The 13,372-nt window shown below is 36.1% G+C and overlaps 1 protein-coding gene and 1 long non-coding RNA gene across 5 annotated transcripts in view; one reads left to right on the top strand and one right to left on the bottom strand.

Moving 5' to 3' along the window:
* LOC143903266 (uncharacterized) overlaps nucleotides 1–4,597 on the top strand; it is a 34,722-nt gene extending 30,125 nt beyond the window's left edge. For both annotated transcript variants that reach the window (XM_077416727.1, XM_077416726.1), the window contains exon 6: nucleotides 43–4,597. In XM_077416727.1, coding sequence (XP_077272853.1) covers nucleotides 43–371 — 329 coding nt within the window. In that variant the 3' untranslated portion in view covers nucleotides 372–4,597. The remainder of the gene's footprint in view (nucleotides 1–42) is intronic.
* The window catches only part of LOC143903269 (uncharacterized), a 140,544-nt gene that overhangs the window by 88,946 nt on the left and 38,226 nt on the right, over nucleotides 1–13,372 (bottom strand). The gene's annotated exons all lie outside the window — the stretch shown is intronic.

Raw genomic sequence — 13,372 nt, 5'->3', positions numbered from 1 at the left:
CAGCATACTGATCCAGGCACCGTCCTCGGTTATGTGTTACAGGTGAGAAACCGCACAAGTGCGTCGTGTGCGGCAAGGCGTTCTCCCAGAGCAGCAACCTGATCACGCACATGCGTAAGCACACCGGCTACAAACCGTTTCAGTGCGGCCTCTGCGAAAAGGCGTTCCAAAGGAAGGTCGATTTACGTAGACACCGGGAAGGTCAGCACCCGGCGGCGCCGGCGCTCGATTATCGCTCTCTGCAGGTGCCGCCACAGCAGCAACAGCAGCAGCAGCAACAGCAGCCAAATGGCAACCGGCACTCGCCGATATCACCGCGCTCAACATCCTCTGCGGGATACCACGTGATATCTGTGCCCGGCAGTAGCTGAGACTCGTTCATCTGACAGACGCTTCGTCCGTGAACGCGCATCAGGCCCTCGAAACCGAGAGCGGTACGTATCGTTGGATCGCGGGCATTGCCGCGACCGGTTGGGGAAGGGCAATACCGCGAGTACTGCGAGATCGGCAGCCGGAAGCGAGATTTCGTAGATAACTTTAACTTCGATGGAGTTGGCTGGACGGAGTAACGCATCATGCGCGTATCTATGTATGCGTGCGTGCGTGCGTGCGTGTGTGTGTGTGTGTGTGTGTGTGTGTGTGTGTGTGTGTGTGTGTGTGTGTGTGTGTGTGTGTGTGTGTGTGTGTGTGTTTGCATCAGTGAACGTATTTTGTGCGACAGCGATACCCGTAGGATGTCGGCGTCTCTTCGCGACTAATTTAATTACTGTGCGAGATTGAATACGGTAAGGTATAATAAGATCGAATCCCGCAATACAACTTCTCGAATCGGAGTCGAAGAAAGATCTCAGCGTTCTATATGCAAACGGAGGTAATTAAAGTCTCTCGTTAAAATTGTACATAAAATCAGAAGTCTGATTGTGAGATACCCTCACATTAAAAATACCGGCGCTTTTATCTTCAACTTTCGTGGCTATCCGGTTCGGTATATCGGTATCTAGATGACGCATATGAATTAATGCGGATTATCGGAAACGGCTCTTACGGGTCCGCATCGGCGAGTGTGACGCTTGAACGTGAGGACACGTGTGCCTTCTCAATTAATTTTATTAACGAATGAATGACGTGTAGCGATGCATGCGCGCGTATCAAAGACAGTCGCATCAATGATCACGCCTACTTTCTTTCTATGGCGTGATATACTTTTATACATGCAACATGCTAATATTGGCTTCTTGAGCAATGCGCGATACATCTCGACGTCGAAATAGCATCGATATATGTATCGTATATCCGTGTCGGAACGCGAATATAAATTACATTAGACGCGATGTTATTTTCGCATTAAATCACTCCTTTCGTTTCATCGGCCTGATTTAATTGCGAGCTATACTTTAATAGCTCTAGTGATGTATCGGCGATGTCGACGTCTCGGAATATCCGCGAAAGTGTACCGCGAGTCATCGAAGTAGGATACGTGCATCTCGAACGGAACCGAAAGTGACATAGGTCGGTCTTATCTCAAATAACGATAAGATACACACAGCCGCGATTGCACGCGTGATTGCACGATATACAGATTCGTGGCGCTGAACGTTCGCGCTGTCTCCCCGCGAGCCGTTTCTCGCTTACGCTCAGGTGAGAAGCGGAATTGTAAATATTTTCCGTTGAAATCACCACATCGCAATGTCTGTTCTTCGGAGCTCTGTAATTATGGAGCGTGAAGCACGTAATCGAACGCGAAGTATTTACATAAATCAGTCGGACGACCGTGTGTTTTATTAAAATCTGCCAATGCCTTAGTATTTCTGTACTTCTGACGTAGTTAGAATTATTATTATTATATAAGCTTTGAGACGAGTGTTATTTTTTACGTCTTCTTCAGTTTACTTCTTTCTTGTTTTTCTAATTGATATCGCGTTGGCCGATCAAAAATAATTAAGCATAACAGATGAATGAATCTGAAAAGAATTCAAAGTTTCACGCAAATACGATTTTTTACGACATTTAATACAATTATTTTTATTGTAAGATGTACTGATAATCAAGACGATTTTAAAAAATCTTTATCTTTTAATTTTCAAAATGTTTCTAATTGATATCGCGTTGTCCGATCGAAAATTAAGCATGACAGATGAATGAGTCTGAAATGAATTTAAAGTTCACGCAAATAAGATTTTCTACGACATTCAATACAATTACTTTGATTGTAAGATGTACTGATAATCAAGATTCAAAAAATCTTCATCTTTCAATTTTCAAAATGTTTCTCAAGACTCGCTTTTATTAATATATTACTCGAGTATATAAAACCGCATTATATTAATGATTAAATCTCCAATTTGTTGTTAGAAACGATAATTTATAATGACATTTGCAAAATTTAATAGTGAACAAGAACACTATATATATATATATATATATATATATATATATATATATATTACATATACATATGTATTATATTTCTTGAGGCACGTATGCAAGATATTGTATTCGTAAAGTTCTGCTTTTACAATTATTATTTTCGATATTTTGGTGCTTACGGTAAACAAGTGAGAACTAAATCGAAATTGAAAAAATTTCTATATTTTAATTCGAGCTATTAATTTTCTTCGCAATAAATTTAGACAATTTAACTTGACCTGAGGTTGCTAGTGAAACTGAGTGCCTGAACGTGCCTTCTTCGGTGTCGTCGTATATCCGATTTATATTTATGAAATATTACTGCACTCCTATATATATATATATATATATATATATATATATATACTGTATTAAAGTGCTTCTTCACCTTTAAATACATAAATAATATGTGTGTTTGGTGTACACTTAAGCCTCATAATGCCTAGATGCAGATATCAAAATTACTTTTAACACGTACGTTTCTTTAATTATATATTATTATTATATAGTTTTTTAATATGATATAAAACCGCGTTTAATGCGACATTTCCTGTGAATTTCAAGTGGGCATCTTGGCCATTAAACTTATATAACATAAACTTCGCATAATCAATAAAGTCATATAATATAACTTACAAAAAAAATTAATTTGTCTGTTGATCGGAATTATTGAAAAACTATTTTTTTTGTGTTATTTCTATTTTTACAATTGATATCTGCTAGTCTAAATGTAACAAAATAAAAATGTACACAGGATGTATCAAGAGCTTTGAGCTGATTGCGAATATTATTTTCTACCACGTATCATAGTCCATCGAAGCCAAAGTCATCTGTTTCTTTTTTTTTTTAATAATATCATCGACTTAACGAGATATTTCCTGATCAATATTTTCAAATTCTTTTATTTGTTATTTGCGATTTTAATTCTTACGTTTTATTTGCGCGCTCTTTAGCATACTTCTGCAATGTAGATATCGGTAAAAATATTATCGACGGACGTATTTTTTATACGTCGTTAATTAAGATATACTTCCCGCGGGAGGTTATATTGCTGTGAAAGAAAAGCGTGAATGGAAGCGATTATTTTTGTATCGATGCAGAGAGAAAAGCGAAATATGTAGCTTAAGTGATAAGCACGCTGTACTTTACCTGCACAGAAAAAAAAAGAAACATCGATGTTATAATATACACGGACCGCAGGCTCGCGATCGCTATGAAATTTCTGAAATATGGCTTTTAAAGCACGCGCGAAAGCTTTATGTAAATATAAGGATTTCTCCACCGTAGAAATATCCGAATTTTTCAAAATCTCTGAATGATTAATCCGTCCCCGCGTGAACGTATAATAAGCGAAAAGGATCGCGAGAAGCGACGACGCAAGCGAAATTTGCATATCCGGCAACGAATCATAGCGGCTAGAGGACCAAAGATAGCATAAGCTGGACCTGATCGGTTGGTAGCGCAATCGGGTTTTCTTCGGAATTTAAATAAAATATAAACGCGAAACGAGAGAGAGAGTTATCGCGCACGAAGACGACGAGATAACTCGCGAAAACTCGAGGCTTACCAGAGATCCCGGTCCTACCTACGTACAGATTGTAACATACCATTAGGATTAGTTAGTTGATTAATTATGTGCGAAGATTAAGACTAGTTTAGATTAATTGTTCGACAACGATGTTTCGTTAATTCGCTGGCGATGAAAGGCCCGCGATCGAAGATCACGATCGACGAATCGGATCGCGCGCGGAGGTACCGTTCTCCCGTTTTAATTAACCAATTAAGACGGGTAAATATTAATTAATTAGCGAATACCATAGCGCGACACGTCCGACACGAGGCTCGTGCGTTAAGCAATTTTGTGCTATATATACATATTATAATTATATAAACTTATGTGAGAAGGATCGCGATCGATAGATCAGTAAGTATAGGTACCTTTCAAGATATTCGTGTATGTATCCATCGAGTGTGAAAAGAAAAAAACGCGCGTATATATGTCTGAAAGTGAGCGTGTGTATGAGAGAGAGAGAGAGAGAGAGAGAGAGAGAGAGAGAGAGAGAGAGAGCACACAATAGTGATAAAAGATTTTGCGAACATGAGCGAGCGATTCATGTTAATCGGTAAAACCAAAAATATGTTTATTATTGCTAAAGAAGATATTGATCGAATAAATTGTTTTTCTTATAAACGCCTTTTGTGACATTTTTACAACGATTTTTTCCATTATACATTCATCTTTCACATTACTGTATCATATCCGTGTTTTTAATGCATATTGCATACTGCATAATTTAATAAAAACGCTTTTTAATCATTACCAAGTTCCTATACGTTTTTAATATTTCAAGGCTCAATATAATTACCACTTTAATTTTCTCAATCTAAATGTCTTATTATTTTCTTAAACGCCCATTTTAAACATTATTTATTATTATATTTAAACACACATGTTACTCCGCAAATTATCTATAAATTATAATCATCTGCAATTACAAGTTGAATTGTCGAATAACCAACATCTCTTACGTAAAAGTTTGCACTTAGAAATTTGGAATACATTGATAAATAATTAAATAGAATATTTTATTGTTCAATTTCTCCAATCTTTTCTGCTCTTCTGTAAAAATACACGCTTTAGACAATATTTTACTCTTTCAGTTGTCCCGTAAATATGAAATGTCCGTATACGCGATATATACGTGGCCAATTTGTATTTTTTTGAACGTAAAATCGTTGTGTTCTGACTAATGCAAAATTTTTCTATATGTCATCTGTCTCTTGCTAATTCTCCGCAATTTGGTATGCATTTTTCCTTGGATGCCGAAGGTCGGCCATTGCCGCGATAAGATAATTATGTTACGTGTGTTCGAGCAATTAACCGCATAATCGTTTACGGAAAATTCTAACGACACCCATCTAGGAGCAAATACGTTAGTTTCGTGCGCAAAAAAAAATGAATCGCATATAATCTATCATAATACCCGATTGAAATGTGTAAGAATTTCCGCGCACATTTAGCGTTTCGTATAATTGTGTGGACTTTGCACCGCAAACGCAATTACCGTGTACTTATTCCAGCAATTTGATGTATTTATCAATTGCAATCAATTCGTTTTAAGTATAACCCAGAACTAATGATGACATGTTATATATTTCTTAAGTTTTAAATAATTGTAAATTGATTTATATTCTCGTGAGCACATAGACACTTTTATTCATCTAAAATAAAAGCAGATCCAATAATCTTTCTTAAGTTCCTCTCCATTTTCAAAATATATTTACTAATTCTTTAATAACGTATCAGATAAAACTATTGCATTTATTAAGAAATAATAAATATAATATAATATTATTACGTGCCAAATTGAATATTGAGAGATCTTTTGTACTAAATAATTAATGACACGTGATATGCAACTTGTTGACTTGATGTAACTAGGGTTAGTCGATATAATCTGATTAATATGCATAACAGGATGTGTTGTATATTGATGAATCGATCGCACAATGTTATCGTATTATCGCATTGATTTCATTGCGGGGAAACAAAAAAAAAGCGTTAAGCAAGAGAGCTTACGTGTCGATGCAGCATGTGCGCGATGTAATTACGTTTCCTCGAAAGAGGATCGGCTCATATGTATCGTAATTACAGTGAACTGTGCAAGCAATCAGTATTTATGATTCCACCAAACGTGTAATGCAATCCCTAAAGTGTATTTCTCGCCGGATTAATGATAAATGTGCCACAGTAAAGCCGGAAATTGTGCCACTTTGCTTACGACATTCCTGCATGTTGCAGCGCAATTGCTCATTGTATCGTGCAATTATGAACAATCGGCGTAATTACAAGGTAAAGGTCCAAATTACGATAAAGCGTCAGTTGTAACGAGCGATACGATTTGCAAATTCGTGTATTATTCAAGTAACGCAGTTCTTAAAATATTAATGTATTTGTCTGTTAAAATTTAAAACTTGATCGAATAAATATTTTTGATAGTTTTTTCTATCATAAATAAAACAAATATTTTAAGGAAAATTTGTAATGTTATATAAAAAGAATTTTTAAAAAGTAAACATTAAATTTCTTTATATATAAACATATATAAAAATTTTCTTACAATACATATCTATTTCTAAAAAAGGCATGTTAATTTTATAAAAAAAATATGCACAAAGAAAAATATTCTTCGCAGTAATAATATATGTGAATAAAAATAAAATGTTACACTATTTATCTCGTGACGTAGCATAAAATACCAAAATTATCCGTTATTCCTCTGCATAACTCTTCGAGACTTCAGGCGTGCGTCTCGGTCAGTAAATTGAGAAATCCAAAAAATGAGATAAACCGCCGTGCACGGTGTCGACGGTGCGCACGTTGCGTCCGTAATTGGCCAATTTGCATTTCGCGATCCGGGGCGAAGGCGAGCCGCGATTCGTGAGATAATGGAGGAAGAGAGAGAGAGAGAGAGAAAGAGAGAGGGCGAGCGCGAGATAATCGGGCCACACTGCCCGATTTCTATCGGAATGCGGCAATTTATACGATCGGCACGATAAGTCGCCATCCTCGCCGGGAAAGAGCGAACTCTGTTCGCTTTCTCGATTCACCTGCGTGAGTCGACGATGCGCGGTCTCGAGCGGTGCTCGCGCGCGTGCTACGTGAGGCGCGTGTTGCATTTGCATGTCAGAAAATTTTTCAGTTAACGTGCAACCTCTGTTGCATCCTTAATTATCATCTCCACCACTTTGAGAAATCTTTAATAGATCTCGGTTTAAGTTTTTAAGAAAGATTTTAATTTGAGTCTTTAGAAAATTAATTTTTTTCTGTATATCATAAAGAACAGTAATAATTAAAATTAGAAGGGAGTAACATAATATGTACTGTCAATGATTATATATCTATTGATTTTTTTAGACCATTGCTCACAGACGATTCTCATATAAGTAATTCATATTATTATTAGCATGGTTTTAGTATTATTTAATTAGTATATCTTGATGTCTTTTTTAATATTATGGTGTTTTATTAGTGTGTGGTATGTAACAAGAGTGCATGGTTAACTGAAATGGTTTTTTCATTATTATTACAGGTACTACCCTTCAATGCACAGTCCTTTAAATTCTCATCTTATTCATCTTATACTGCTGAACGTTGAAGACATCTTCAGTAATTTAAGAAACCGTAAAGTCAACAGATTTACGGGCCAAAATAAACGACGCGGCCTTGCTACATCCGAATGACCTCACACGTATAAACGGGAATTCGAGAATGAAAGCACGGGGCACCAACCGGTTTGAACGTGCCCTTAACCGAATGAATCTTCTCGAAGTAAATTATCATCTTACAAATATATCCCAGCGCACCGTGTTTTTATTATCTTGGAAGTAGAACAATTACAAGTTTTTTGTGTTTTACCAATAAGAAAAAACATCAGATATTTCTTAAAGCCATGAAACGATACTTGTCCATATTTTAACACGTCGCTGGTGCTTCGTCATGCCAACCGTATGGACGGTAGAAAAAAAACTAATGAATTAACGACTTAAGAACGTTTATCTGTTTTTTTTAGTCGCTGTTTGTATAGCGATGTTTTCAGATAATATTGATCAGAGATAGCCCTATCTTGAGCGAAAAGGCGAAAACAAATTATCCTGCTGGATACGGATAATCAATTTATTTTTTGTTTCCGCCATCTACCTCACAAAGCCGCCTCCTTTCTTCGACGGTTTCTTCCTGCGGCGAGGAACGATTGCCGATAATTTATTACCGGGTGGTGGGACGGCGCCCGATTCTCCCGCCCTTCGTCCTTTTTTTCACCTGCACGGGCTGATGATTTCTTCTGAAGTTAGCTCTCATCTTAGCGTGTATTCGCATATTCTTTATTTCATTGTCACGATATAATGACACGCTGCCCACCATTGTATTAAGAATATATATTTTCCTGAATATTATACTACATTGAAAGAAAAAATACTTAGATCCAAGAAAATATTTTTTCACATAGTACCAATGGCTTATTTACTTAATATAATCACATATTTATATATATATATATATATATATATATATATATATATTTAGAATTAGATATCTTTACTTAAAAATTAAGTAAAAATATCTAATTCTAAAAAAAAATAAATGTGATTATATTAAGTAAATAAGCCATTGGTACTATGTGAAAAAATATTTTCTTGGATCTAAGTATTTTTTTTTAGTGTAAAATTTACAATTAATGCTCCATCAGTTACAATATATGTGATATACAGTTTACAGTTCATAAGTTCGATATAGTCAAACGATAACGAGTTAAATCTCCCTCCATCCTCTATATATCTTTCTTTTTTAAATTATGACTTTACACAGTTTATTTCCGTGATCAGAATTTATTTATGGATTTATTTGAAAATAAAAAGTTAGTTTAATTAATTAGAATATGTCAGTATTTGAGAGATACATGCGACTATTGGAGTAACTTTTTCAACTACGACCGACGGAGTGTTAAACACTAATTGTAAGTGCCTAAATGTGAAGAAGACATACGAGAGACATCTTTATTTTCAAAAAATTAGATGTACATAAGCGAACGGCATTTCATTCTCGCCTAACAACAACCTAATAAAAGTTCAATTTTTAACGGGTAACTGTCTTAACTTTGTAGACCTATTATCTCCGACTTTCTTCGTTTCTCGCTTCATTCTTGTGCAAACGTACGGTACATCGTACGCCTGGGGTTCGTATTAACCACCATTAGTCCTCAATTAACTTTTTCCCCTCGCACTCAATGGAGCCGCGGATCAACCGCAAATGAATTTGTTGTAATCGCTTATAATCGGCCGCAACTTTGTGGCGCTCTTTATGAGCTTCACAAGTTGTAATCATCGGCAATCGAGTCATTAGTCGATGACACGTTTGCGATCTAAAATTGAAATTCTTCACGCGAGAATCGAACACGATTGTAAATTAATCAAAATCGAGCGGAGGCTTGTCTTTTCTCTTCTACTGGTATTCCGCACGGTATAGTTCATCGTACTTATATCAGTTTGTAAATTATCGAGATCACTTCTGGCTTCTTATATGAAAGAACATAAAAAGTTATATAGCTGTCAGATCATTATATCGATATCTTTCACGAGATAATATTGCGATCTCCCTGTTCTTCATTTTCTTTAACTTCTCTACGCAACATTTTAATACAAGTTCTGTTATTATTTCCATTACGTAGGATTTTGAATATTGTACGTGAGAACATTCTCTCTTCCAATCAAGTCAAACCTATCGTTAGAGAATTCTGTCCGGCCTATAAACGCGCTTCTTTTTTTTTTTATTATGCTCCGGTACCGTCGGTATTTCGGTATCATCGACCGATTCCCTGCTCTGGTTTCCACATCTCTGAGTTTATTACCGCTAATTATGGATGGGCAGTAAACTCGCCCTATAACACAGATGTTCAAAAACCCGACTTTTCCCTCGCATCGTCGCTCGAGCGCGCTTTCCGCTCGAGTCATTTGCACATAGTTTTTTTTTTACGTAGTCCGATTAGGTCACTTCTTGATGCATAACGGACGAGTCTCTGCGAACAACCATCCCTTGTAAAAGAAGATTATTGACTGGTAATTAATCGCGTACTTGTTAATGCGTCTTTAACCAATGGATTTATAAAATTATCGCTCCTTTTTGGAGATTTATTTTTATTTTGTTTCTACTTTTTCGTCCGATTTAAATTATAATTTATAATATATCAGTATTAATTGTATTTATAAAAAAAAATAAAGGATTGTATATAATAAAAAATACATTTTATAGAGAATTAAACTTTCTTCCGCTTTTATTTTAAAAAATTGTTAACCGATTTCCACTATAGGACGTCGATATATGTATAAATACTTGAGTACGCTATAAGATAATATCACATTTAACGTGAAACTGATATTTAATGGTAAGAAATGAGAGTAGCTTCTATCGGTTACGATACTGTTCATGTCACGCTTTGAGATTGCGCGAGAGTGCTGATTTCTAAATCTATATGTATGGTAATAGAGAAATTCACGCTAATAACTGCGACGATAACACCACGTTTACGATGGTAATAAAATGTACACTTAAAAGCCGCATCGCATGTAAAGTTGCTGAAAGTCGCGAAAGCGCGAGCACGAGAAACTCACAAAATCATTCAAATTTGCACGAATCGTTCATTATTCACGATTCATAACTTTTCGACATTGCTGCGATGAAACAATCTTTTTTTTTTAACATGATTTACTGACTTTTAATTATACATAAGTTTTGAAAATATAATAAAACGTGCATTTATATATATATATATATATATATATATATATATATATATATAATTTGAAACACATATTATATATCTATTTACTAAACTAACGAAGATTTTAAGGATCTTCTCTAATTTTTAGAATTTCAAATTTAAAAATTTTAGAATAAAAATCAACAACGTATCAGAAAAACATAATAAGTATAATAAAAAGAGATTGTGCCACCAAAACTTTCAAAAATTTTCTACTGTCATGTATCGTAATATTAACCGCAAGTATATCTTATGTGCCGTGGAAAATATCTTTCTCGCCACCGCACCGGCCGCTACCAACCCTACTGACACGCTCTCATTAACGCAATTATCTATGGCAAAATAGCGATCGCGCACCGACGCAATTATTATTTCTGAAGCTTGATTTATTGCCGACGATTACGTCACGGGCCTGCACATTCAACATGTGCAAGCGTAAAGTGCTCGTCAGCAATGTAGCTGCATCTCTACGAATTTCAAGAGCAATGATTTTCGCACATCGCTTTCGCTAATTGAATATCCGTTAATTCTTTTAGTAGTTTAAAACAATTTATTACAAACTGTCATTGAATGTGTAATCAAAAAAATATTTATTCTTGACAATTTGATGTCAATCAGCAGAAAAAATTCTGCAAAAGGAAATACGTTTTAATCAAGTTTGTTACCTTTCCAGTTAATTAAACCGAAAACAACATTTAACTTTTTGTTTTATATATGACAACTTGACATAAATCAATCTGTATTGTTTTCGCGCCTGACGAGAGCGAAGCAGGATATAGCGAAACAAACGTCGTAACGCGAAGGTTGCGATAGCGATTAGCAACAAACGCGCGTAATTATATTTGCGTACGTCGGCGGACGATAATTATACTACTTAGCTTTATGAGGCCGAAGAGGCCTTCTTAGACCTACGTGCGTTGCGAGCGAGTGGAAAATCGGGTCGTGCGTAAAAGACGGCGGTTTCGAAGGGTCGAACCCCAATCCGTGTGGCACGATCACGAAGCACTAGGACGTAAATATTTCAGTGGCATTAATTCCCATGATTCCGCGGCGGATGTCTCGCGTGTCCCATCCAAGTTGCTCCGATCGATTTCAAGTTTCAAGTGGCAAAGCCGTCAATCGAATACATATATTAATTTACGCGAAAAAATATTATTAGACACGAAAAATCCAGCCTCTGACCGTATATTGGCACATTTTCTATTTACTTGATTGTTATCACAACGGCCGTGACTCACTTAATATATGACGAACACATACACGTAGATCACAACCCAAATGTATACTGAATGTCTAATCTTTTAAAAGCTGATCATGCGAACGCGATCGCAAATGCTATTGTTATTCCATTATCATGTACACGGAAAGAACGGTTTTACTGAAGTATCTAAAAATTTAGCTGGATACAGATCTGAAGATAATTTCGTTGCACCATCAAAATAATTATGTAAAACACTCAAACTGATTGCTAAAATGTCAAAATTTTTTACAGCAATTTATCAACATATACTTCAGCGACCTACTATAATTATTTTGATGGTGCAACAAAATCATTTTCAGATCCGTATCTAGTTAAATTTTTAGATACTTCAGCAAAATCGTTCTTTCCGTGTACGACAGCATTATTTGTCTATATTTTGTTTACTGAGTATCCGCACTTTTCAATATAAACCTTAAATTTTATAGATTATTTGTATTATACATTTTAAATTAAAAATATCTACTGTTCTTTTATTAAATATTCTATTTAATTTTTATTGCAATGTCTATATATTATTAATCAGATATCAGAAATTCTGCATTTTACATTATTGATCTTTTTTGTTCAAATAATCATGTTTAATATCAGGTTTATTCGCTGTTCGCCGAGCTTACAATATAATGAAAATTACGTAAGCACCGCTTTTGTGCGAGCATTCTTCGAACGGTTTTATCGAACATCGTATATATCCAATTAATTAATTCCTGCATACTTTAGCATCATTCGGTGGAAAAGGAGTGAGATACTAGGAATTTTGCAAGGGATGGCAACCTGATAAACATTGCGACGCGGACGTGTCGCAGCGCGAGCGGTCGAGATATGTTCCAACGATAAACGCATCCCACGAGCATGAACGTCCCGTCGGGGGTTTTATAAAGTATAATATAAAACGCAACGCGCGGTTATACGTATGTGTGCGGTTTACGCGGACGATTAATTTAATTCCCCCGCGAGAAAGACAGAGAGAGAGAGAGAGAGAGAGAGAGAAAAGAAATGTCGAGCTCCGTTCTGTTATTACAGGAAATATGGAATTTCGTATGACATCAGTATCCCCGGGGGACGTTACTTTCCGTAAACCACGTATCTGTCATTATTAGAAATTATTCATAACACGCGCACGCATGCAACACAATTATTTATTGATACGTATCGACTCTGGGTAGAGAACTGATGGAATTCCACTTTCTTCTCCCTTCGTGTCACGCGCAACGCCCGCGTCGGTACAACTCCTTTGCTCGATCTCAAATTGACACACCGGCTTGTTCTCTCGGACAGACGACGAAGAATATCGGCCGATGACACTTCCGGGGGAACTGGGAGAACCATAAACACAAACTGCGTTTCACTGGTCCAACATTAGATAACTGCATTCACTGCTAAGCACGATGTA

This window comes from Temnothorax americanus, unplaced genomic scaffold, assembly GCF_048541705.1.
Source record: "Temnothorax americanus isolate GAGA-0224 unplaced genomic scaffold, ASM4854170v1 Scaffold45, whole genome shotgun sequence".
Taxonomy (NCBI): Eukaryota; Metazoa; Arthropoda; class Insecta; order Hymenoptera; family Formicidae; genus Temnothorax; species Temnothorax americanus.
Note: the sequence above shows the minus strand (reverse complement) of the source record. Positions and strands in the feature narration are given on the sequence as shown.